This window comes from Glossina fuscipes, unplaced genomic scaffold (assembly GCF_014805625.2).
Source record: "Glossina fuscipes isolate IAEA_lab_2018 unplaced genomic scaffold, Yale_Gfus_2 1, whole genome shotgun sequence".
NCBI classification, from domain to species: domain Eukaryota; kingdom Metazoa; phylum Arthropoda; class Insecta; order Diptera; family Glossinidae; genus Glossina; species Glossina fuscipes.
In genome coordinates this window covers 27,395,108-27,422,097 of record NW_023998415.1, presented here as the reverse complement: position 1 = coordinate 27,422,097, position 26,990 = coordinate 27,395,108, and the positions used below count along the sequence as shown (strand labels likewise).

The window sequence follows — 26,990 nt, the reverse complement described above, 5'->3', positions numbered from 1 at the left end:
AAGCATATAAATTCCTCGATGTTAATTATAAAAATTTACATTTTTTTTTTAGGCCTAGCTGAGGACCGTTTTTAAAAATGTAAAAAATATTGAAGGGCAGCCATGCTTCCTTCTCTTTTATTTTAGAATTTCATAAATTGGATTTTTTTTGTTATACACTTAAAACAATAAATAATATATTATTTATTATTCATAAACCAAATACTTAACAGTGTAGTAGATTATAGAAATGTAATTGTCATCTCTTTTGGAATTTATTGCAATTTCAAGGAAAGGTCAAGACGAGCACGTTTTATACATATACATATATATATATATATATATATTGTATAATGTATATATAAGTTATAGATTGGCCTTTTTGCCTGAAATTCAATAAGAAGGCAAGTTCAAGAACCTTTGAATATAAAAAGCAAACTAAACTTTCAAGTTCGCTCCGAAAGCAAGAAAGCTTATGCCGTAAATAATTTAATGTCTTCAAATTAACGCACATTAAAAAGAAAAAAGAAAAAAAAAAAAACACCTAAAGCCTAATATGCATACCTCTGTGTTACATAAATAATTTCATAATAATCTAATAGTGGCTATAATCAGTTAGTCATCACAGTCTACGTCGCAAATTCATTTAATTTGTCTATGTAAGAGAAATACAAAAAAAATGTAAAAAAAATAAAAAATAAAAAAAACTGACAAATTTACACTGAATGCGACATTGTAGGGTTGTAGACTAAGTAGCAGGTCTATAGCAACGAAGCTATTCGCTTCAATTACTTACTTATTGCTATCTTTATTAACTTATTAAGAACACCATTCAGAGTTTTAAGAGGGAGTTCCGAAGATTTTGTAAAAGACCTGGCGTTTTCCAACTTCTTGAAATGCCTATGAAATAAATGACCAATAATTTCTTAACCGACTTGATTACATACTGATCGCTTCATTGCAGCGTATCAAAATAGTCACTTTTTCTAAAGTCGTTTTTACAAAATTAGCATTTTTTCTGGCGACTATTTAGACTGTACACTAGGCGTAATAGAGGAATTCCCCTAACTTTTACTTGTCCCATAGTAAACGTAGTAAAAAAAACTCACAATTGTGAAAATTTATATTTACTTCGCCTATTAAAGAGGAATCAAGGTTGCGTTAAAATTAAAACTGTTGTGCTATCGGTTCCCGATTAAACCTCAAATTATAGGTAGTGTCCACGGCCAGTTGAAAAAAATGACATAACTACGGGCATTTGGTTGCTCCAACTTCTGTAACGAGTCAATGCAAGGACGCGTAGGGAAATTGTACTTGTTTTCGGGCGTATTTTTTATATGCCTCCGATCTAAAGTGATTTTTTCTTCAGTTTGGACATCTTAGCTACCAATTGTACTCCATTTTAACTTAAAAATTTCATTTGCCTGTAATTTTAAATCGATATCTGCTTGGCGGGACTATGGGGGAGCGGCTAAGCGGGTTTGCCCAATTTTAACTACTACTAATTAATTTTATTTTTCTAGATTGATGCAGAATGTAAGTTACACGTACACTCTATGGATCGTCCGATACGTCATTTTAAGTTTTATAGCAATATATTCCCAGTCGCTCACCTAAAAGATTTATATTTAATATTATCGGTGACACAATTGCAAGGAAGTTTTCGAATTATTTAATAGAAGAAGAGAACTGTTATCGCTTTTCGTTAAAAGTATCATGAAAAAATGAAATCAACTCAATCTCTCTGAAGTTGATTGATTTCTCAGAAAGTTAATGAGTGAACAGTCCAAGTCAACTCGAAACATTCTTGTGTTTTTTTTTTTTTTTTTTTTTTTTTTTTTTTTTAAAAAATTTTAAATTTTTTTAAAAAGGTTTGGGTTTTGGCTTTTTTAAAAGGAAATTTAAATTAAAAAATTAAAAAAAAAAAAAAAAAAAAAAAAACAAGATTTGTGGATTTCATCCTGGAGTCACATGTCCAAAGTAATTAATGAGTCTATGAAATTAAAAGAAACCTAATACGTGTTAATATGTGTTCGTACACATGTATCTATTTATAGATTCGAGCTTGTGTGTGTGAAAATAAACGATAAATACCAATCCGCAACCAATCATGCACACATGCTTTATATGAGGAAAGAAATCAATTAACTTTTATATTGCGATATATGTATGCAGTCGTTTGCAAACAATTTCTTGCGCACACGAAGACAAATTTCAAATGATTTCATATACCGATTAACATTAAAGCGTTGAAGTGGCTAATGAATAGCATTTAAGTTGTGATTCCCGCCTTTTTCATATTTCTTGCCCAATTTACTCGCACTGATATCGTCGTATGGCTTACACAAATTCTTCTTAAACGCCATTCCATTCCTTAACATCGCCTCAATTAGCTAAACAGTTTTCCATTCAGTTTCATGCGGATGCAATTACGTTTAGCGTCTTAGCAGCTGTTCTTCAATATCCTTTGACTCAATATAGGTCAGCTTCAAATAGAATTTTACGTTCTCTGATGGAACTTTTGTTCCAGAAATGTGCGCACTACCCTATCCGTCTCATCAATTCAGATAAAACATTTCATTTATCAGAGCAATGCTTCTTCTTCTTCATTTAATATTTCGAATGAACTCTTATCGTGACATATATACGCTTCCCCTTGGCTTTAAATAAACTTCTGGCTTTCTTGAAGTCTTCTCTTCGATCGCTTGATTTTTAATGGAAGCAACTCGAAGCATTTCGAAAGGAAATTATTCCGAAGGAAAGCACGGACGGATTGATCGAAAACCTTGCGTTCATCGCGCACATATGTATGTTTTGTAAAATTTGTCATGTGTTTGTCGTGTATTTGTTGATGGTAGAAACAAAAAGGAATTATATACTTACTTACACACGTGAATAATAATGAGTGATTAAATGTTTTTGTTTTATTTTATTTATTTATTTTTTATTTTTGGTAACGCGACTGCGACTTCCTGTGCGTAAAAAGATTGCTTTTAATGAGAGAGATCATAAAAATTAATATTTTATCATTTCTTGTTCTTGTTCTTGCCTTTATATATCTCACTCTGTATAGGCATGTGTTTTTTGCGTTTAAATTGATGTTAATGATATTGATTGCGATAAATTATGAATTTTTCACTTTATTTCCTTATTCTGATTTTTGCAAATAATTTCATTATCAGTTTTTGTTTTAATTTTTTTTTTTTTTTTTTTTGTATCTCTTACACAGAACATCCTGGTAAATGCTTTGACATAATCACGCGACGTGCAATGTTGCCGAACAAGGAATACCGGCCTAAGGGTATCTGTGCTGTTTTGTCATGCGACTTAGCCGCACAAAGTATTAATATTGAGACTTGTCCCTATATTGAAATGCCCGGCTGTGAGGAAATGCCTGTCGATCCCAAATGGTCGTATCCGAAATGTTGTCCGCAGTTTAAGTGCACTGACTTTAAAACCGGAAAAGACTTTATTGTTACCGTGTAGTGTAATCTCTATCATCAAGAAGAAGCTAAAAATAAATACAAACGTGATTTTACTACTGTGTAATAAATAATTTATGTTTAAGTCTTAATTTTAAATAATTTATTTAACTTTTTTTTTTTTTTTTTTTTGCGTTACGTTAAAAATAAATTTTTGTTATTCATATGCGGTATGCAGGGATGTTCAAATTATCCATAATATTTTTATAAACTTTTTCTTTTTTTTTTCTATTCTTCTCTTGCGTTTCTTTTTGAAAAATTTTTTTCAAATTTTGTAAATAGTAAACAGTTTTTGTGTTATTTTATAAGATTTCCAAATAAAAATCATGTATTCGTTTTTTTCTTATCACACACTTTCTTTCGAACACCTTTTTTTTCATATTTTCTACAAGTTTTTTATTTTTTTATATTTTTTTTTTGGGTGAAATATTTTTCATTTTTAGTTAACATTTGTATCTAACTCATAAGTTTATCTTAATTTGTAAAATATTTATAAGTTTTAATTTTAAACACAAATGAAAGTTAATTAATAAAGAATAATTTTATGAATTGTTTCAATTATATATAATTCTTTGAATATTTTTGAATAAACTTTAAAATGAAAGCGGGAAGTACGCTGGGCTTGCAGCGAATTGCATGTCAACTTGTGTTCAAATAATAACACCAAAAACAATTAAGATCAAATTCCATTCTTTGCAAATACATTCATGGAATCGAAAATTATAGACGAAAATATGGTAAAGTTGTCGATGTTTCCCAAGGTTATTTTTGTCCATAAATAGATTGCGTCCATTTTTCATCAGGGAATGTTTATGCCAAATTTCACCTCCCTAAGTCTAGATTATCAAATTCGGTTGTCCGCAAAAAAATCCCAGTTTCTACCAGTCAAATGTCATCGCAATGATACCGGTACGTGGACAGTTGAAAAATGGGTCGAAACCGAAAATAACACTTTTTGTTGAAAGACATTGCGTAAACTCTTGTTGTGATCTAGAATATATAAATCATAACATACACATGCACATTTAATATGCAAAAAACCATAAATGAAATAACTTACGTATCGTGTAACGGATTGGTTTTTTAACAGAACCGGGGCGCAGGCCTATTTTTGGGTAGGTCACCAACAAATGTGCATAACATAGTCACGAAAGAGAAGCTTAACATTATGATCATTTAATATAAAGTTGAACACCTTAACGAATTAATGATATTCTATGTTTTTAGTAGAGGTACGAGCAGTTAAGTAACGGGACAACGTAACGTTTCGGGGTAACGTTTCAACGGGATTTGTTCGTTAGCCAAAAAAGATGAGTGCCCAAAATGCTATCTAAATATCTTAAAAATTGCAACCTATAGGCTAAACACAATTATATATGGACAGACATCAGATAAACAAACGGACGGCCGGACAGATAAGATACAAAAAGTGTTTTTTTGAAACAACCGATATAATAAAATACAGGTCTACCACAAGCTCTTCTGCGTTGCAAACATTCGCACGAAATTAATATAAAAAATTCCAAAAAAATCGCGATTGTACCAAAATAATTATACGATCTTTGCGCGTAAAGATGTCCGAAATTGTACACCATTAGTCTATTGTAAATAAGAACCGATACAGACGAATATGGAGATCAAGAAAATTCAATACCATGTAAAGATGCTGTTAAAAGACACGACGCTAAATATTGTAAGCGAGCAATTGAAGATGAATTCAAGGAAGGAGTGTGATTCGCGAAAACTCCACTTGACAGCAAATGGATGCATCTAACATCCTGGTTTGAAGTTTTGTGCTACATATTTCCCGTGCAGTAAGGTCTACCTATAGAAATTAATGATCGGTTGAACGGCTGATACCGACCCAAGGACGTAGTTACAGCATGTTTAAATGGCAATCTATACATATATATATATTTAGTAACGTTTTCGAAGAAACTACTCGCTTGTAAAGAAGTTGACCCGTCAAAATTAGAAGGACCGAAACGTCGTAATTCAGCTTTAAAAGGTAAAAAAGTATCTGTTAGTAAATTGAATAAGACTTTGTATGGCTTGCAGCAATCGCGATTAAGGTGGTACCAGAAATTGTCAACAAAGTTATTGCAAACCGGATTGGAAATGTCGAAATAGACAAAAACAAGGAAATACAATAATTGCTCGCAATTTATGCTGACGACATATTAATTGATTCTAACACATCTGAGTGAGTACAAGAGCTAAACGAATCCGTATGCATCCGTCATTTGAAATGAACGATCTTGGACCCGTTAAAGTTTACCTAGGAATAGAATTTAATCAAGATCTCGATTTTCCCGAAAGTTTTTATAAATCAACAGACATATATAAAAGACATATTAAAGTAGACATAAAAAAAAAAAAAAGATGAAAATATTGTGAATCCATTCGTATCTTAATGGAATTGAGATGAAAATTGCAGAAGAACGTCAAGAAGTGGATGCAGAATTCATGAAATTACGTTCATATCAAAATTTTAACGGCGCTTTGATGTGTCTATGTGCCGTAAATTTCCTTTGCCTAATTAATAGCCACTAGATGGTGTAGTTAATGCTGACTGGGGCAACAAACATCAGTGATAGGTGACTATATTTCGGTTACGCTTTTGCTCTTAGTTGCGCTGTCATTAGTTCGGACACAAGAAAGCAACGAAAAGTCACCCATTCTAGAGCTGAACTTGAATATTTATCAATGTCCGAAGTTGCGAAATAAGCGACAAACTTGGATTGTAATTCCGTTTGCATGCTAGACATCGCTTTACACGTAAAAAATTTCAAAAATTGTAAAACTAATTCTAAATGATGTGAAATCAGAAACTATGCCTGCTGATCTACTTGCAAACAATAATAAACATCATAAACATCACCCACCAATGGCAGCAATTTTGCACTTTTCTAACTTATTATCCCAAACGTATAGGTATTATGCATTTTTATACCCAACACCCGCGAATGGACACATTCGTCATTTTGTCAGAAAGTTTGCAGCAACAAGAAGAAAGCTTCACAGACCCCAAACAGTGCGTATACGCTTGATCAGCATCTCATATTCTCAATCGATTCAAGCATGACTATAGGTCGGTCTATGTCTAATGGCTGTGGCTAAAATTCTCTTGCTCGCAAACCTGAAGGCATCGCTTTCAAATTAGAATTTCTTGCACGCTTATTAGTATTGAAAATTTACGAAATTGATTAAGGGACAAATCTAGAATGCAACGTAACGTAACGTAAGATTACCTCGGTTGTTAAAAGCAGACAAGTGAGTCTTTTGCTCGCTACTCATACACTGCAATCATAACGAGTAAGGAAGTTATATTCCGACGGCGGCATTCCCGCTACCCATTGAAATATTCGGCGCCCCATGCTTTTATTTATTTTGATGAAAAAGTGAAGGGAATCAAATTTATCTTTCATCATTTACTTCACTAAAACGTATTGTTAAGGATAATAATAATCAACTATGTGATTACGTGCACAAATAATTAATTTGCAATTAACACAGTGATCTTGTCGCATTCTGCTCTCTAAGTCCTTTTGTTTGATACCCATATCGCTGGTGTTATTAAGAAAGCATTTTTCCACCACATCGTGGTGTCCACCATATTTTTGTTTTGAGGAATTAACCTATTTTTAAGCCGACAATATACCTTCATTTGACATTTGACTTCGAAGTGAAAAACCCACAAGTTATTTGTTTAGACAAATGGAATTGCGTTCAGTTTCCGCATCATTGCGGGCCAGTGCTCTGACCAAATGGGCGCATTTTTTATTGACAAACTGCGTGCAAAAGCTGCCAATGTCTCTAGCTTTTTACAATCAGGAGAGTGTCAACAATACGCACAAACAATGACGCACAGATATACACACATGGCTTAATCAATTTAGAATTTCAAGACGATCAAGACTATATGTATGTTATAGGTTCCATTAAGCTCTCCTTTGCGTGTTGCAACCATTATTGTAATATGAGTATACCCCTCAGCCATCAAAGGTGGGCATAAAACCGTACGCAATCTAAGTAAAATATGGATATGGTGGATATAAAAGATTCGATCACATTTGAATATAGTTTTCTTACTTATAATATTTTCATTTATTATTATTATTGGTTGTTTATGTGTGTGTGTGTGTGTGTGTGTGTGTCTACTTCAGATGGATGCTGTTAAATTATGCAGCAAAGTAACCCAAATTTGTTATTGTAACATTTCTTTATTATGGTTGATTCGTCAATAAACCTTCTAATAAATAATAAAACCGCAATAGATTTGCAAAGCAATTCTTTCAATGTACGTTACATATAACATGCACGAAATGTGAAACATGTGACATATGCTGACGTTGATAGCCAATAGTTCATCTTCACAATTGCACTCGGTTCACCCCAATTACGTACAATGGTTACGTATGGGACTTAATTATCGAAAATTGATAAAGTGACTTAATCTACATCAGTAGTCGTAAACAATTTTTATACGAAACGTTCATATCGAGATGGATTGAACGGGAGGGACATTGTATTCTAATTACTAATGCTTTTACCATACGAATGCTAAAACTTACTTACTTACCATTCGATTCGCAGTAGCTTTAAAAAATCTGGCTAAAAAAGTCATAGAGAATTCTTTTTCACCGTTATTTAGGAAGAATAATCCCTTGTTAAGCAGCATTTCAGGGCGTAAACAATAGATAATCGTTTCTACACCTCAAAGTGCATCTTTACTTTATGATGATTTCTCCAGCAACCTATCAATTCACGCAATATCCTTTTGTCCTAAGGCTAATGTCTTATGTTAATTCTTATATGTATGATCGTATGCTGGCAGTATATTAAGTTTGTTATTCCATTTGTAACACCAAACCTAATATAAATCAAAACATTGGATATTCATGTACAGTATAAGTTTGTGAGTCCACTATGCTTCGACTGTTTGACTGTCTTTATCCCGATTCTTGTGAGACATAAGAAAAAGACTCGCCATAAGAAATTTAAAATTGGATGGGACTTCTTTGCTTGTATCGGCAAAGCTAGGGTCTTGTGCACACACATAGTTGATATTACTTCTCGCAGAATCTTATTGGAAAATTTAATCAGCATAACACCATTAATTAAATTATATAGGACCGTGATAGGAGATTTGGGATTGCGGTACAAATGTTTTATGGTCCTACGATTCAAAGATGGTGGGTGCTTATCGTTCGTTCTAAGTAAGCTAAACTAGCTTTTTTAGATATTTTCTGTCTTTTTTTTCTCCTTTTTTTGTTTTTTTTTTTTTTTTTTAAATAAATACTTTCCTCTTAATTTATATTTTTGGTAAATTTATTGGCCCCAAAAATTTTTTTAAAAAAAAAAATAACAAAAAAAACCCTCCCCCGAAAAAAATATTTTTTTTTAAAATAAAATTTTCCAATGTTTTTTTACATATTTTTTTTTTTTTTTTTTTTTTTTCATTTTGTTGTTGTTAGCTATAAAAAAAAAAAAAAAAAACCCTAGAGATGAAATCACAAATTTATGTAAATGTGCTGAGAAATCAAATATTTCAACATTGTTTTTGTAGCTGTTGTTTTAATCAGAAAAATGTGAAGTTCCAAAAAGACCTGTAGGTGTAAAAAAAATTGGTTTTACCCATCGTTAAAATTTGCATCAACATATCTATACAATAAAAAATTTAAATTAATTAAATTATGCAGAAATTTGATAAAAAAAATAAAAAAAAAAAAAAATTCAACAAAGCAGCAAATAAATCTTAAGAAAAAATGCAGTCAAGCCGTATTGTTCAGTTGGTAATAAAAAAAAAAACAAAAAAAAAAAAAAAGTTGTTATTTTTATAACGAGCAAATGTGGACTTTGGTAAGAAGAGAAGGTACAACGCACATTCTCAAATTCTATTAAGCACACTAACCGGAAAACACAATGAGTTTTTTTTTTTTTTTGTTTTTTCGTTTTAATGCCTAACAGCATAGGCTATTTAACTCTCTCGTTCGCTTTTCGACACCACCGCCAAGACAGAAGAAAAAGATAACACCAAATAAATAATTAAAATGACTCTGCAACCATAACGATAGTTAACGGGTTACATGATGAATTTTGATATAAAAAAAAAAAAAATTCATTATTTTTTTTTTTTTTTATTTTTTTATTTATTTTTTTTTTTTTTTCATCAGCTACTAGATATTAGAACAAAGAACACTACGAGAAAGAATCTTCTCAGAAATTCCGATCATTAATGTCAATTGGCTGGGAGCGTCATAAGTATATCAAGGCAGCTGCTCATTTTTGTCGCTTTCAAAGCTTGGCGCCTTAGAAGCATTTTATACATAATTTAGTTAAACAAGGTTTGTTGAGCTCAAAGGTCTTTCCTGCCTTAGGAATTTTTACTCCTTTTTTTTTGTACAATATTTCATTCACCATTTTGCTCCTACTTCAAGAGTTTTATTGGCTTTAATTTCGCAGTACTTGAAAAATGCGATTTGTAGTTATTTCGTGAACATCTGCATGGGTCTATTTGGAACCAAAGCTCTTATAAATATATTTCCCCGATTGTTTTGAAAATACATTAAGATGTCAATTTTTTTTAACTCTTACACTTGGTTTTTTTGGCCGTTTTGAATACAACACCCACATTTGCCGACTTAAATTGTCACACTGACACAGGCACATCTGTAACAAATTGTAGCTTTCAATCCTTGCGTCTTTAAGAATATCAACAAGTAAGAAACTTATATTTGGTCGTAACCGATTCTCTTATACCCATCGCCGTTATCTATAGAAAAGTCAAAAAAAGTGAAAGAACTAAATTTTCATGCTAAACTATATGGGATGGGTTCGGCCGATTTTTTCTATTTCCATAATAAAAATTTTTGTCCCATAGGCTTCTACTACACAGTTGCGCAAACAGATGGATGGACAGACGAATAGACAGGAATAGACTTAAGTGCATTCCAGATCTGAAACTGACGAAGAATTTATATAATTGATGAGGTCTTTGAAGCTTGTTTCTGCGCATTATAAATGTATTGAAAAAAGAATGAAAATTTGATACACTTCAAGTAGGCGTGGTTAGTTTTTTTTTTTATTATTTTACAGGTATTATGGCATCGCCCATAGAACATGTATTCAAATTTGTTTACATTTATCTGCTACGGTGTAAGAATAATGAGGAAAAAAAATTATTTTTTGTTCCTTTTGAAAAACTGGGGCGTGCTCAGTTTACGTGGTGCTGTGGACACGTCCTTCGACCAATTTGGCCCATTTTCAACATCAATCTGCGTGCAAAAACTTCCAATGATTCCGTCAAATTCGAAACCGATAGTTTCATATTTGCGGCCAGGAGAATGTTTACAACAGACATTACAGACAGACAGACACACGGACGGACATGCTTAAATCGGTTTAGAATTTTATACTGATCAAGAATATATATACTACGTGGAGTCTTTGATGTTTTCTTCTGGACGTTGCACACTTTTCGGCAAAATGAATATATTCCTTATCATTCGGTGGTGGGTATAAACATGGATCGAGAGACCTGACTACAAGCACCAATCAAATACCAAAGCGGCACACTGGCTTCTATAAAAAAAACCCGCTAATACGATTATAACTGTTATTCAGCTATACAAGGTTTCATTGAAATGCTTTCAAAATAAGCAACATTTGTCCCAAGTACACATTTACAAAAACAATTGAACAGCATTTGGCTGAATAATTAAAATCGAGAAAATACCAAAATAAATCTAAATTGGAAAGGTACTTAACAATCGAAAGGGTAGAAGCCGAGTTTTAGCAAGGATGCAAAAACGAATCGAACTTTTACCGAACCGCGAAATGTAGTAATAATTGCAGATGCGATCAAAACTGTGCGCAAATCATCGAAAGTCTGTGCAAATGCTGAATGAAAATAATGGAAGTACTCACCAGATTTAGGAGCATGTGATACCTATGCGTTTCGCGATGAAAAAAAAAAAAATTATGGCAATGTGGAGGCCAATGAACTGCCTGCACTGCCTGCCTGCCATCTGCCACCTGCCATCTGCAACACTGTAACTTGTCTTTCGCACGTCATACTGCCGCACATGTTTGATCGAATATCAGTGAAGAATGTGCTTTAAGCACTGCAACTTTAACGCGTACAGGCTTCGAGTGGATTATGCTAACCTTTAATCCAGAGTTATCGGTTTACGCCAACTTTTAGTTTTTTCCAAATTCATTTACGAATTATAACAATTTCATTAATAGGGAAATGATATCCATATTCGCGATAATCAAAAATGTACAGAGTTCGATTTTGTAAAATTTGTTTTACGTAACATACTTGTATTTATTCATTTAACAAATTTAATATAATTTTCATTTCCGAGCAAATAACATATCCCTTAAGAGGGAGTTATCTAATTTCGTGATTTTTATTAATTTGAGCCAAACGGATCGATTGACTGGCTAGGTTCGGTTCAATTAAATTGTTTCAAATAAAGTCGTTGCGTCGCAACCGTCACCTAGAGAAGTAGGCAAATACAATACATTCAGGTAGAGCATAATCGATTCCGCTTTTTATCTTGATCAACAATCTACATTATATCCAAATCCGCTCTTGGTGTACATTTTTACGCAAATATTTATTGAACTTTGAAAATGAACAAAAAGAAAATGGAATTGAAAATAGATGATAGACGTGAAACAGCTTTGGCATTTTTAAATTGCAAAAAAATAATTTGCGACCTTGTCAAAGAAACTTTTAATGGATATCAAATACCTTAAGACGAATATGTCAGCGTTTGTTACGATAATGTGAAGAATACAAGATGTGAGAAGATTGTAATAATAATCAATGACTTGAACTTAATCAGCCTTCTAAAAATTGCCAATGATTACTCACACTCTTTCCACGCTACACTGTAGCTGATTTCATTGCCTACAGAGTTCGATCTTTTTAACGTATATAACGTACGTGGGCGTATAATGAGCAATATATAATAATGATTTACTTATTTGTAATTCAGTTTTTTTTTTTTTCCCACACTATCTTGTAAAAGTGTTCTTCGATTAGTTTCGTGTCTGGTCTTGTCGATTCATTCATGGTGTGCCGTTAAAAAAAAAAAGAAAAGAAAAAAAACTACCTAACTAACTTACTTGCATTCGATATTCATTTTAGCTTTGTTAAGTGAATGATTTTCGTGAAGCATTCCGTTATTTGTCTACAGCATTATTCCAACTACGAGCCATAAGTGTATTGAACAAAAAAAATTGTTTGAAAAGTAAATAACATCTCTTCAATGTAAATGAAGCAAGTGCCACGATTTCTTAAAACGTCGACACAGAACTTGAAGCCATCAATTTGTAGGCGGATTAAATACTCAACGCTTTCCCAGTGTTTACATGTCAAGAAATTCATATTGTTTTTTATTTGCATTTTGTCCGCTTGGCACACAACCAATTTTAAATGCTTTATATAAACCACTCATAACAGAAGGTACAGAATGTGGTCGTAGGAAGCTTTCATCATTGGCAAATCAATTATAGAAAAATTTTCATTTGCAATAAGCTTTTGTTTAAGTCAACTAAAAGATAGAAAATATACTTTGTTCCAAGTATTAATATCCGAATTATCTGCTCTCCAAAAATGCCCTTCTCAGTCCCAAGTAGTAGTCTACGGTGCTGGTTTGCACATGGTCCAATTGATAGCATTAAGCGTTCAATTTTGCTTTGGAAATTGCTTTGAAATGGAATTTAATCAAGATCTCAATGTCGTTGTTTACAAAGTTTACACGTATTAATGGAATTTGTTTTTCGTATAATTGAACAGTTGGATAGAATGATCATTAAAAAAATTCCAAGTCTACGTCATTTATGGTGAAATTAACACTCATGCACCTAATTGTATTCTGCTCTCAAAGATCGGTTATTGCCAAAGAAGAATTAATTGAAACACCGTATTGTGACGTCAGTCATATTTAATTTGAAATTAACGTATTTAGCTTATTGCCTTCTACTCTCCAACTTCTTCTAGATAATTTCGAATATAAAAAAAAGGTTTGTTTGTTGCAAAAGGCGAAGAAAAAGAAGAAAATAGAAAATTGCAAGAATGAAGCCAATGAGGAATATTGCGTTAGGACACTGATTTTTGATAAAGTTATGCAGATATCGAAAAGGATTGACTTACCCACGGATAACGACTGCCGGGAACATCGACACCAAGGACCTTATTCTACAAAAATTCGATATTTTCGATAATATCGACAGGATACCGACTTAGAGTACAGTCATACCTGTTTTTATGCGGTCTTTTTTTATGCGCTTTTTTTTGTGCGATTCTTTTTGTGCGAATCTTTTTTTTGTGCGGTATATGAATATCGACACATTGAATTTCGCCGAGAGGTTAGGTCAATCTAAACTACGTTGGCATCACTTTTTTTGCTATCAGTGTGTATGTACACATTGCAACAGCCATTTTCATACCTATTGCATCAGCCTATTTCATTAGGCATGCTCAATGTTCTTATGCATATATTGCATCAGCCAATTTCAATATGTACATACTGCGCCATCCAATAGCTTTAGTTAATTGCTGACCTTTTAACCATATTATAACCAAAATATGCGCGTTTTGAACTACGACGAGTAGTATTGAATTATGTACATTTTGAAAATTTCTCCTTGTTTAAAATTAGAAATTAAAATTTTCTTAAATGTTTCAGTGTGTAATTTAATTATTTATTTTGTTTGGAAAGCACTTTCTTGCTATTTCGTAAAGCTTTGACATATTTTCTAAGTGAGACTTTTTTTATGCGGTCCCTCTCTACCGCATAAAAAAAATTTTCTTTAAGATGCTGTGAAAAATTATTTCTTATAGCTATTTATGAAGTTTTTGAATATTTTTTTTTGTGCGGTTTTTTTCTGCGGTCCCTATCTACCGCACAAAAACAGGTTTGACTGTTTATATATATATATATATATATATAAATCAAATTGACTAAGCAAGGATTAAGGACAAATATTTAATATTTTAAGTATATATAAGAATGTATTCTGAGGCATTAGGCATGTGAAATAAATGAGTAAAGAGCCTTGTGTAATAACCGATGCGTGACCTTGAAAATTGCATAAAATATGTTAAATATATGTGAACGCATATATACTGTACATCTCATTCTCTTTTTACACGAACTTTTCAATAGTGATGTTTCTATAAATTTTTTCATTCTCAGTTCTCGCAAATTTACATAACATCGCTTTATGTTTTTCGCAATTCATTTAGATTATGCCGATTATATGCATTTATGAGTGGGTTACCCTAAATTGTGCGTAGAGCAATTGTTACGCAATTTAGTGTGTAGTAGTGCAAAGTATAATTAATTTTTTATAATATATTTAGTGGATGAACATTAAGTGAATTCTAATAAGAATTTTTAATATTGTTTATTTTCAATCTTTCAGTTGCTTTTTTAGATCTTACGAACCAATCTATTATTTTTCTATTTACCCAATATCTATGTTTACACGAACTCTTTGAGAAATCAATCAAGTAAAACGAGGATTAGGTGTATTTAATGAAGATAAACTATTCGTATAACATAATTCTTTTACTTATGAAAGATTTCTTCATATTGTTATAAGAAAAAAGTCGCTCAAATTTACTTAAAGCCAAACGGAATTTATAAAGCGAGTATAAAGTCCCGTATATTCTTCATTAAACGATACAACGAACATGAGTAATATTTGCTAGCTAATGTTTGGTTTGTTTTCGCCTATATACTTGGGTATGCACGCATATGCATACATTGCACTTATTCACTTAAAAATGCAAAATTGCGATGATTTTGTTTTGCAAACATTTCGTGCACTAAAATAGTTTGACAGAATAATGAGAATGGAAGAGGGAACAGTCAAACCGCTGCGTACTAACAGCGCCATTACAGCTGTTGATAACAGAAACACCAATTATGGCTGCAATTTTACTAATATGTATTTTGAACAATATGTTGAGACGTCTTGTCGTATAGTTGTCGCTGAAGCTACATTTTATTTCGAAAGATTTCTTAAGCGCTCTTATTATCTTGTTTTCACTGCTTTTATGCAAATTGAAAACCGTGTGCTTGCTTGTATAAATTCAAATCTATATATATAATGTTCAGCTTTTATTTAATAAACGCACGTTTAAAGTTTTACGGCCGTTATATACGAAAAAGAAAAGAAACACAAATAAAAATATTATCTACGGACAAGAACGCATTTCAATACCCTATACCACTTTGCTAAATAAAAGTCAAAAATATCAAAAATTGTAAATTATTTCCATGTTAAGACGTACTTTTCAAGGAAGATCTTATGCGGGAGGAGGGAGAACGAGAAGGATCAAAACCTCAATCGACGTGATTTCAATTGAACAAAGTTCATTTTCTTGCCAACGTTTTCATTGTGCTTCACATGTTTTCGTTATGAAGTATTAACAAGTTAAAGAATTTGTACTCGTGTTGGTATCAATTGCGGCTAAAAACTCAGCATTTGCGAGTACAAATCTTATTGCGGTAGAGTTTACGTTGGCTCTATTGAACACCTCCTTATATCTTTACCTTTCTAAACTTCTTCTTCTTCTTCTTTCTGAACGCCATCGTATTGGAAGACATCCCCTGAGTAATTGGTAATTCAAAAAAAAAAAAAAAAAATGAAGGTAAAAAAATTGTACTCATCTGAGAAGGAGTTTTTCGTATACACACACCCACTATCTTTTCTATTAAAGAGGCAAAAAAAGTGTACAACTAAATGTCCATACTCCATAATATTGGCCGAAGGGCGAAGTTATTCGCAGAAACACAGACGCCCCGAAATTGTCATTTGTTCTTGCTTCTCTCGGCAAGGGTTTAACATTTACTGTCTACAACCTGGCGAAATATATTAATTCTGGAAGAAGTCCCTTTTATCTTTCATGAAAAGAGGATTTTTATCTTCTCCAATACACCTCCCTGCTAAGAAGGCCATCAAAGTTCCTATCCAGATGATTCTGATCGTATTGCGAAGTAGTAAACAGCTAGGTCAAAGTGAGAACTGAGCCACGTTCTCAATATCTTCTTAAGAAACATATGAAAAGTCCAAAAGCAACCGTGACTTTGGCTGCGAACAAAACGTGATCATCCAAAGCTGTATAAAATTTGAATTAAGTCGAAAATAGTGCATGAACATGGAGGTCAAGTTGCCGAGAGACTCAACTGACTCTCCCTTCTTCTTCATATATATTCTTCTTATATACTCTTTTTACAAACAAGTTACGAGTTCCTATTCTCATTGTGTCATTTTATATTAATCCATTTTTCCGCGAACTGTTGCTAAACATTTCTCCAATCGCCAGCTCCATGAGGATACTTTGCTTTATAACGCCGACAGGCAGTCGTATGGAACTGTATTTGGTTTTACCATTTTAAGAATTTCGTGTTCTAGGAAACCGATTAGTTGTCATGTTTGGTCAAATGTGGGACTTTCGTAACAGTATGTAACATCCCGGAGACTCTGAAATAGACTCACCTTATGTTATACTGATCAATCAAGAATCACTTTCTGAACCGATTTAAGCATAGCTATATGTGTTTCGCTCTGTGCAATATATGGCCATATTTTGCTATATTCAGTCTACAGATCGCAACTTTACAGATATATGATTTAAATGATTTAAATTTCTCGCAGTCAAGGACCAAAGATATTGAATGTCATTTCGATGAGAATATTTTTATCACTACTTCCCCTATAATGTTCCATTTTGAAAAAGTGGTTAAATGAAAATATGGTTTCATTTTAATATATCTCGAGAAAAATCCGTAGAAAAACAGTATTTTAATACTTTACGAGAAATCTATCAGTGCAGCCATCTACCGAAAAAATAATGGATTTCTTTTTCCCCAAACTAATATTAAATGAAAGAGAAAAAATTGTGCAGAATGGAACAATTTTTGAACCTCCTCCCACATAAATATTCTTATATAAAATACAATCTTTTTATGTTGTACACACAACGTTAATTTTTTATTATTTTATGTGGAAATTTATACTAAACCGTAATTTGGACATTCGTGGCTTAATGTGCTGATGAAAATTATTTAAAAAATTTTTATTCGTTGGGTGCGGAAACTGGTCAAAGAGATAAAATGAAGACTTGAACACATGAGCATATGCTCGCATAATATACAATATAACCAAAAATGCTGAAAATAGCGTGAACGTATTCATTAATTAGCCCCTCTGTCCGTCAATACGCCTTCTTTTGCAATAAATATGTATGTATGTATGTAAAAGTGTACTTTTAAGCACCCATTATATCGTATATAGGTACCTTGTTCATTCAACAAGAACATTCTAACCTCACTTTAGGCTTGAGCTTTTGTTAAAAGGAAACTTGAAACGTTCTGTCTTGTCTTATGTTATATACAAATATTGACTTGTTTTCATAAAAACGAATTAAAGAGAACGCATGCACGACTCTTTTGAAACTTTTTTCACCTTACTTCAGCTGTTCAGACGCCAAAAGAAAGAGATTACAATCCCCACTTTGGCAAATATGCAGAAACCAGTGAATTAATTAATGCTTCCGTTAATTCATTCGGACTGAGAATGCGATACGCTGCACATGATACGATATTTTTTCGTTCATTCCTTCGACAAAATCCATTTGTCTTGTTTCATGGAATGAATTTCTATGAATGAATTAAAGAATGAATGAATTTTTCTATGATGAAAAGATTCTTTTAACACTTTCTCTTGTTCTTTTTTCAAAATTTTACTATTCTTTCGCTTTTATAGCTAGGTCCAAATGTGACTTGTAAAGGATGATGGAATAAGCAGAAAGGAATCGTCTTAAGAATTTTAAATTTTTAAACTACAGCTAAACAAACATATAAATCGTTTCAGACCTATACGTTTAATTGATAAGTGTTAAGCCATCGATTCCGATGAATAGCTTCCATCTTGTTGAAAGTAAAAACTTTGCATCTTTTTTATTTTTTTTTTTTTTTTTTTTTTTTGAAGTACATACTATTTATTGTTAAATAATTTTTTCTATTTATTTGTCATTGATCTGTTTATTATATATACATATACATACATATATATATATATATATATGCATATACACGTATGCATGTATGCATACGTACATGAAGACTTTCGCATAGTTTCAAAGCCAAACAACTAGTTTACATATATATTTTTTTAATTTAATAAGTATTAAATACATCTATAGATACATATTAGAATGTGTGTAGACAATTGGAAATATTTATCTTAGTATACATAATTCATAATCAATGCAACGATCATAATAATTATGAGCAATTGAAAAAAAGGACTGAATACGTACATGTACATATGCCGGTTTTCTCTAAATACTGTTGTCAGTTCAATTCATACGAACTTTTCAGAACAAGGAGATAGGGAATATATTGTATTTAACAGCGAACACAAGGACGGATAATGAGTATACATCCATGCAACAGTTGATGATTAAATGCAATTACACTAAAACATTAACAAACTTGTTGGTGAACACTCTACTACTGTGCTAGACAATATTTGTCAGCGAGTTGCGTGCTTCTAGACAAACACCTCATTTCATAAACGTTGACGATCGCTATTGTTGCCATCTGATAGCCATTCTCTATCCGAATTATCTAAACGGTCTCTTAATACGGATTTCTTATTTGTCATTTGCTTGTTTGGAGTGCGTGGCATATTACGCACATTTGGTGTTAATGTGGCATTATCATCGATCACTTCGTAATGGACTTCCGTGAGGTTTTTCGTAGATCGTTTATGAGCTTCTAAGCTCTGCGATTCGGAGGAATAGGGAGGATAAGAAGCTACAAAATTGGTGGGTGTCACAGCTGTTTGGGTGCTGCTGATCGTATTGCCTTCCTCAACAAAATCTTTTAGTTGTGTTAGTTTGCCACTGCACGGCGTTGAGGGTGAGAGATCAGTAAATTCAGTCTTTGCCTCAGAATCAACAGAGCACATGCTTTGTCTAGACATATCTTTGGGCAGCAAGAGATGATTCTGATTTTGATTCTCTTTGTTTACCGATGCTAACATTTTGAGGTTTTCTGCGAAACCGTCGTTTTGAGTTGCAATTTGGGGAAATGGTAAACGGCTGCGAATCGAATTCTCGCGTTGACCAAAACGTTGAGCTAAATAATCTTCATTGTTACTGCTACTGCAATTACTATTCTGATGTTGATGATGATGGTGTTGATGATGTGAATTCTGATCGGTAATTGGCATGAGAGTCCTTTGCGAAGATCTCGTATCCTCGTAATAATGATCATTCTTAAGTGACATATTACAACAGCTACTGACGTCAGCGAAATATACTTCGGACTCGGTAGGATCACTGCCTGATTCCTGTCTCGGTTCGTCAGCGCTTTGGCTCGAATTAGCATTTTCATTGCTATTTTGAAATCCGGAATTTTCCACGCCACCCTTGTTTATTTGCACACCATTTATGTGTTGCCCATCATTGCCGGTTTGAGGATCATGATATTCTTGTTCTTCGTTTCTATTGATTGCATTCGAAAACACTTGTTGCACACTTACACGCGCCGAATTCTGGGAATTCGGTCCTATGCTTTTGTTTCCCGGATCAAGACGCTTTTTCACTTTACGTGACGGCAGAGTGTTCGAAAAACGTTCACGTTCTCTTGCTCCGCTGCCACAGTCACTATCTGACGGAGTGTTTTCATACTCAGCCTTGGATTTAAAATTGCCATTAGTACTCGCGACAGCGCTGGGCACAATTCTAGATTGCGGACAACAAGTTGAAGTCGCTGGTTGTTCTATATAATTTCCATGACCCGACTCGTTGCCATTTCCATGTATTAAAGGATTTGTATTTGACGGCACATTTGAGTTTATAGGAAGAGATGTTTGTATATATTGATAATAACCTCTTCTGGCCGGACTGTTGGGGTCACTGTAAGGTGGTGGGGGTCCCCAAACTCCATATGGCAAATTACCGGGTAACACATTAAATTGCGAGGTATTTTGTTGATTGTTTACTGTTGTTGATTCATCTCCTACACCATTGGCGGGCAGCGTGGTGGTATTCGTAAAACCATACTGAGAGTCCGGGCTGGAAGGTGTTTGACGGAATCGTAAATTAGGATCTGGAGAATTTCGTTGCCACCAACGATTCCAACTCCAGCCAGTGCCACGACTACGGTTATTAGGGATTTCATGATTACGGCAAGTATTTGTTAAAGCGGTCAGATCCTCTCCTCCAGGGTTTGGTGAGTAAAAATTTCCCGGTGGTTGGGTAGACCAAAAACGTGGCTCCCCAGTTTCATCCCACGGAGGATATGAAGTAGCCTGAATGGGTATTTGACGATGAGCATGGCATTGTTCGCAACAACGGCAGCCATGTGCTCCGTTCCCGACAGATGTCATATTTTGCGGAGGCATTTGTTGTCTTGTATATAAAGAGCGGCATCGCAATTCCAGCTGTTCCCAATATATTTTTTTGCGTTCGTGGCTTAAAATGTTAATTCAATGTGATAAGAGCCTCTTTTTTCTTGTAAAAAGTAGTACGTACCTTAACAGTTGATATACTAGCATACAACTGAACACTGCTACAAGCACACCAGCTACTGATAAACCAAATATCGCTCTTAAACAAGAGTAAAGGGAACCGTGAACTACACCGCAATCTGACAATGAATCGAACACCAAACGAACGCCTTCTAACAAGAGAGGAAAAGTTTAGAGACCGTCTTGATAGGATTTTAACAGAAATTATTTTTACCCTTATCGACGCGGTCTACTTGTGATTCAATCATATCAGAATAACATGTACATGTTCGTGTCTTTTGCGCATATTCACATTCTCGTAAGGCCTGTAAGCGACTCATATGTAAGACAGTAGTGGTTACGGTAACTAAAGCACACGTCAAAGCAGATATGAGACCGCAAGCACCAGAAAGTTTTATCTGCAAAACGTAATTTATAATAATTTTCATATGTGGCTACTGAAAAACGCTTACTAAATAACTATATCGGTTCCGTCTTCTCGCCAAACTCATAATGCATAATCCCGTTAAAATTAGCTGCAAATTTTAAAGATAGATTAAAACCCATGTCTATTTTAAGCGCATACGGTGAAAAAAAATGGACTTACCAACGTTGCGGGTACAAACGTGGGTACGGTTTCAAAATTACCCACTGTTATGGTGTACGAATGCAATAGAAAATACACCCCTAAAAACAATACACCCAGAACACAGGAAAGGCCACCGCATATCAAACACCAAATAACATATTTTTTAATACCTGGACCATGACGATGATTGGGAACTGAAATCAAATTACAAAAATAATAAAAAAAAACTTATAGGAAACGGAGAGGTTAGGAAAAGGGATTTGTTTTGTATTTTGGAGCAATGAATAAATTATTGGCGTGGGAAGCTAAACCGACCCATATTAGCGGCATGTGGCGGCGGTGGAGTGGGTGCTACAAACGGCCTGTGTGTAAGCGGATTTTGTGATGGCATCCAGCTGCAAGGTGGAGGTACGCTATATTGCACAAACTGCATGACAGGATATCCATGCATTTCGCCTACGTAATTTTTGTTCGCAGTGTTATAAGAGAAAAAAATCTTTCTCTCAATAATAAAACTTTTATGAAATATTTAAAATTTTAATATAATGACTTCGTCAACTTTTACAATTTTCACTTGAATATTTTAGTATCTATCTGAAGAATTAAAAGTTTCCGCATAAACTAAGGGATGATAAGAAATTCCTTAACATACATTTCAATGCCATTACATCTCCCTTTCGGTAAATATATAGCTTTCTGTCGAAAAGCTTATGTCAAGCATTTCTAACAAAACAAAACATAAAATATAAAGAAAAGAGACATTAACTTAAGTTTCGACAAATAGCCAATAACTATACCCATTTTCCAAAGGATTGCTACTCTAATACAGGGTAGCCCAAAGTGAATTTATGGTCAATATTGTGGGATCATTTCAAACTTTTTGCATGTGTAGCCAGAATTTATGGTATTCAAAGGACGCTGTGAGATGGCGCGTAAGTCGAAGACATATACGTATTGGTCATGTAATCGTATCGCTTAGTCTCTAACCTCATGCGACATGAAATCGTGGGATTTTGCCCTCAAACTTATCTTAAGGAAGACATGTTTTTAATGTTTTTAATCTGCAAACAAATGGGCACTTCAACGATGAAATTCCAATAATTATGTAATTTATAAAAGTTGTCCTAAAGCTTACAATATCCATTCGGATACTTTTTAATAAAAAAAAAAAGGTATCTTTGATACCCACTAACTTGACCCAACACACATTAAAATTGCAAAATATTTTCTTAAATGTGAGCGGGTCAATTATAGTGGCCCTACTGACCCTGCTGAATATTTGTAGTAGTTTTTAGACAAATATTTTTTATAATCTCTAAGTAACAGTTTCTTGTCTATTGTTCATCCGTTTTGGGAGGGTAACGACAATATTTTCACTTAAAATCGTCGCCTAAGTAGCGGGTTTCAGACAAATAGCTGCCCCCAGTTGCAAATTATAATTATTATAATTATATGTTATGTGGAAAAGAAGTATATGCCAAGCTTTTTTTTTTTTTTTTGCAAGTTTTGCGTTTGCTGAGTATTCGGATGACAAGATGGAAGATATGTAATCGGATGGACAAACGAGTAGGGTTAAATCGATTCAAAATCTTACGCCAATCAAGAACACGTATTCTTTTCGGTATCCTTAATTCAGCAAAACATATTTCTAGGTTAAAAAGAGATCATAAGAAAGGCTGAATCTGTTCTAGCTTAACAAGTTTTTCTCTGCAGATTCAAGAAATCACACAAATCGTCATATTTTATGATCATACTAACCATTCGGATTTGTACTATTGTTCAGGGGCCTAGGTGGCGGTCGCGGTGGTAATGGTGGCCTCAAATCACTCGTCTCACCTGGCAGACCGTTTTTCTGTTTAAGGCAGGCATCCGTTGTCCCATCTGCATCTCCTTCACCGTCACTGTAGATATCGATGTGATTTGTGTTGTTGTAGTTTGAATCGTTCAAGGCATTCCTTTGAGACGTATGTATGTGTTGAAACTTGTAACTTCGTATTTTTTTTTATTTTTTTTTTTTTATAAGCAATACTTACAATTTTTTAGTTTGATTTCGTTCACAACGTCTCACTGTACTACTGTTATTATCCGATTCGCTAACCGTAATTTCATCGGCGGTCAACATAGCTTCCGAAACAGCAAATTGTTTGGCATCTTTGCGTTTGGTTACAGCTCCACAAGTACATTCTAAATCGCAATCACAGCTACTGGCCGGTTTTAATTTAACAGTGGGATCAAACAGATTCTCACTTAATGATTCAGACATTTTTAAAGCTTGGTAAGAATGATTCAGCAGCGAAGTTTCTGATTGGGCTTTTTTAGGTGGTAAATCACCGTTCGTGTTGGCCAACTCCGTGCTACTACTGGCACTGCCACTTGCCTGCCTATGAACAATAACCGCTACTCTTTGACTATCTATGCTGCCCTGATGCGAATGATTTGGCATTAAGCGTTGCGTTAACGATTGTTGTTGGCTTTGTAGTTGGTGCTGTTGTGATTGCGGCTGTTGTTGGTTGCCGCAAGAACAGCTACATTGGCAAGCGGTGGCAAATTGAGGATTACTATATTGATTCATGGGCTGTTGATAATACTGGATATAATGATATTGATGGGATGGCGGATAGACCACATTATCTACAGAACTGGTCGTAGAATTATTAAATGATGCTCTCTTCAGAGCAGATTGTGGCAAATTAATCGGTTTTCTTTCAGGCATGGACTGAATATCAAGCTCCATTTTGTTTAGCATTTTTCTTTTCCCCATAGAAAAGATGTTCACTTTATAAGCATTAAACACGCACAGTAACGCATAAATTTTTCACTTGATGTAACATTTCCCTCGAAGTTGAATGTTTCTTCATAATCATCATTATCATCATTTAACAGAATATTCAATAGGGTTATGCTGTTGCTCATAGGCTGTTAAACCGGTTTCTCCCTGAGTTCTTTTTAATTCCTTAAAAAAACTGAACACATTTTTCTTGGATGCAATTCCAATAAACTAAGCTACTTAATTTAATTTTTGAGTACATTGTATTCTTGATTAATAACATAATAATATGACGAACACCATGATATTTGATCGATTTATTTGTATTTCCTTTATATCTGTGTTGTAATGTAAACTGAACCATAAACAATTTATAAACAAAAATATACAAGCGCACACAGATCGACAAATTGGGTGAACTTTTATTCCGTAACATCAACGCAGGTCACAGACATCGCAGCGGTTAACTTCACACTGAGCATCGTCCGATTCGTATGTAGCTAAAGAAAATCATCATGAAACAATTACAATAAACACGATCACCGCCAGAGAGCTGCATATTCTTACTCTCTCTCTCTCTCTCTCTCTTTCTCTCTCCATCTTCCTCTTCCTCACGTTTTCGTCCAGGTTTCAAGTATATGCATTCAGTTATATGCAGAGCATACTAACAGTAAGTATTGCAGTATTTTTATTGTTCGAAGTAGTGGCTTTATTCGTTGCAAATGGAGCTCACTCGTTATAAATTAATCGTTATAAATTGGTTTTAACCGTTACACCGGTATTCAAGCAAAAGATTTAGTCGTAATTTATTATTATTATTATTATTATTATTATTATTATTAATTTCTCCAGAGAAATAAATTCTAAGACTAAACTCTTAAAAACACTAGCATCTAAGGCTATCGGCTTTTATTAAAAACTCTAACGCACTTGAGATTCGAAGCCACGACCATTGAGTTGCTAGTCGAGATTCCTCGCCTTCGGCCACTCAGTTCGATTAGTCGTAATTTAATCGGCTTTTGATTTTCTCGCACCATGTTATAGACTTTTAATATAAAATATACATAAATGTCAATAAATCATTAATTAATTTATATTCTTGATTTAATTAAGTTAAAGTTTTCAATCTATTTAAATTTTATACACAAGTTCCTGCACATACAATAATACATAATTATGAATATGTGCAATAACTGTTTAATATTTTCTGACTCTTTCAACATGAAGACGACATTAAAACGCGAAAAATTTCAAATGTTTATGCGTTTTTTCTTTGTGTCGCCTTCATCTTTTTTCATTCGGAAGTCAAATATAAACAGCGTTACGTTTAACAAATTCTTTGATATCTGCACACGTTACATATTGCTGCATGTATGCATTATAAAGAGGAAGTCATTTCGTCATGGTGTACGTTATGGTGGTTGCTACACTACAAAGGTATGACTGCCAGGATGACGCCAACGCTTCATCGAATCAGATTCATGAACCGTTTGTGAAAACATGAAAGACTTTTTTCAATCGCTCGCAGCGACATTTTTCGTCAGTAGGTATTATAATTAAATTTTTGAGCCGCCAGAAATATCGTGTTGTTGGGAAAAAGACATAAGATTGGAATGAAATGATATTGTGAATAGTGCCGAGAAGAGCACAGCTCTTGAGTAAGTGTAAGGCAGTAAGGCAGCACGACTTTTGTCAAATAAAATTTTGTAAATTATAATGTGATTGTTGTTGTTGTTGTTTAAGGGGCAACACCGCTAAAACAACCTTTGTCGACAACAAGGATTTAACAATGAGTTACTTTGTACAGTTTCTTTTAATCCGAAGAGCTTCTGTTCATTTTGAAATTCAAATTTCCTAAACTGTGATCGTACGGTCGTTTCTACGCGAAACCATTTTTCTGAAATGGTAGTGGTTTGGTAAAGTCCTTAAACTATTAATGAAATCAAATCCGACGTAAATTCAATCATCACTGTTGGCTATGGCAGGTATAGAGAAAAGTGCTGCTCTCCAATATATTTAAATGTTTTAATGTTTTTGTGGGCACTTTTGACGACTCAGACTAAAAAGTTTTTTCTTCGCAACACTATTGCTTGGCGTTTCTTTGAGACAAGTTTGCTTCTTTTGTTTTACATCCTCAGCTATGAGAATTGAAAAGTTAACAAAAATTGAACATTCCACGCATGCAGAACCTGAAAGAAGAAAATTTCTGTTGTTTACTTTTGCTTTGAAGATTGAAAGAAATTTGCTTTAACTTATTTACTCATTTAAATATTAGGTAAATACGCAAAGAGTTTGTATGAATTGCTCAGTATAAAGGAAACCAACCCGATCCTCAAATTCATTACCAATTCGTAAGAATAAAAAAAAAAAAAAGTGAAAATGAAAATCTGTTCCTCCTATGTATATTCTGGTCGTAATAGGCGCCAGATTGGATATATACGGCCTTCACTTGTATATTCTTTAAAGAAATATATTTTCTTTAATATCATCAGCCTAAAAATGTAGTTAGTCGAAACAACATTGGCGAAGTTTGCATCGTCTTAACTGTACGCGATTTCAACTGTACGCGATCACTTATATTATATCAGACACGATGACTACTTAGTCATCGTCTTCTCAAATA

The 26,990-nt window shown here is 33.7% G+C and overlaps 2 protein-coding genes across 5 annotated transcripts in view; one reads left to right on the top strand and one right to left on the bottom strand.

Annotated features, from left to right (window-relative positions):
• The window catches only part of LOC119631788, a 7,431-nt gene extending 3,769 nt beyond the window's left edge, over positions 1-3,662 (top strand). The window contains exon 2 of the mRNA XM_038024292.1: positions 3,209-3,662. Coding sequence (XP_037880220.1) covers positions 3,209-3,465 — 257 coding nt within the window. The 3' untranslated portion in view covers positions 3,466-3,662. The remainder of the gene's footprint in view (positions 1-3,208) is intronic.
• Positions 3,663-18,680: 15,018 nt separating this feature from the next.
• LOC119632505 (GATA zinc finger domain-containing protein 14) lies at positions 18,681-24,846 on the bottom strand. Of its 4 annotated transcripts, none has more exons than XM_038025437.1 (7): positions 23,634-24,846; positions 23,359-23,555; positions 21,619-21,794; positions 21,485-21,547; positions 21,247-21,430; positions 21,037-21,181; positions 18,681-20,976 (listed from the first exon to the last, which is right to left on the bottom strand). In XM_038025437.1, exons 1-7 carry the CDS (start codon positions 24,359-24,361, stop codon positions 19,065-19,067), a joined length of 3,405 nt encoding a protein of 1,134 aa, XP_037881365.1. In that variant the 5' UTR covers positions 24,362-24,846; the 3' UTR covers positions 18,681-19,064. The 4 variants fall into 4 exon arrangements, with proteins under 4 accessions (XP_037881365.1, XP_037881364.1, XP_037881367.1 ...); XM_038025436.1 differs by having other exon boundaries at positions 21,037-21,184; positions 23,634-24,845; XM_038025439.1 differs by lacking the exons at positions 23,359-23,555; positions 23,634-24,846 and adding an exon at positions 21,916-22,721 and having other exon boundaries at positions 18,682-20,976.
• Between the last annotated feature and the right edge of the window lie 2,144 nt (positions 24,847-26,990).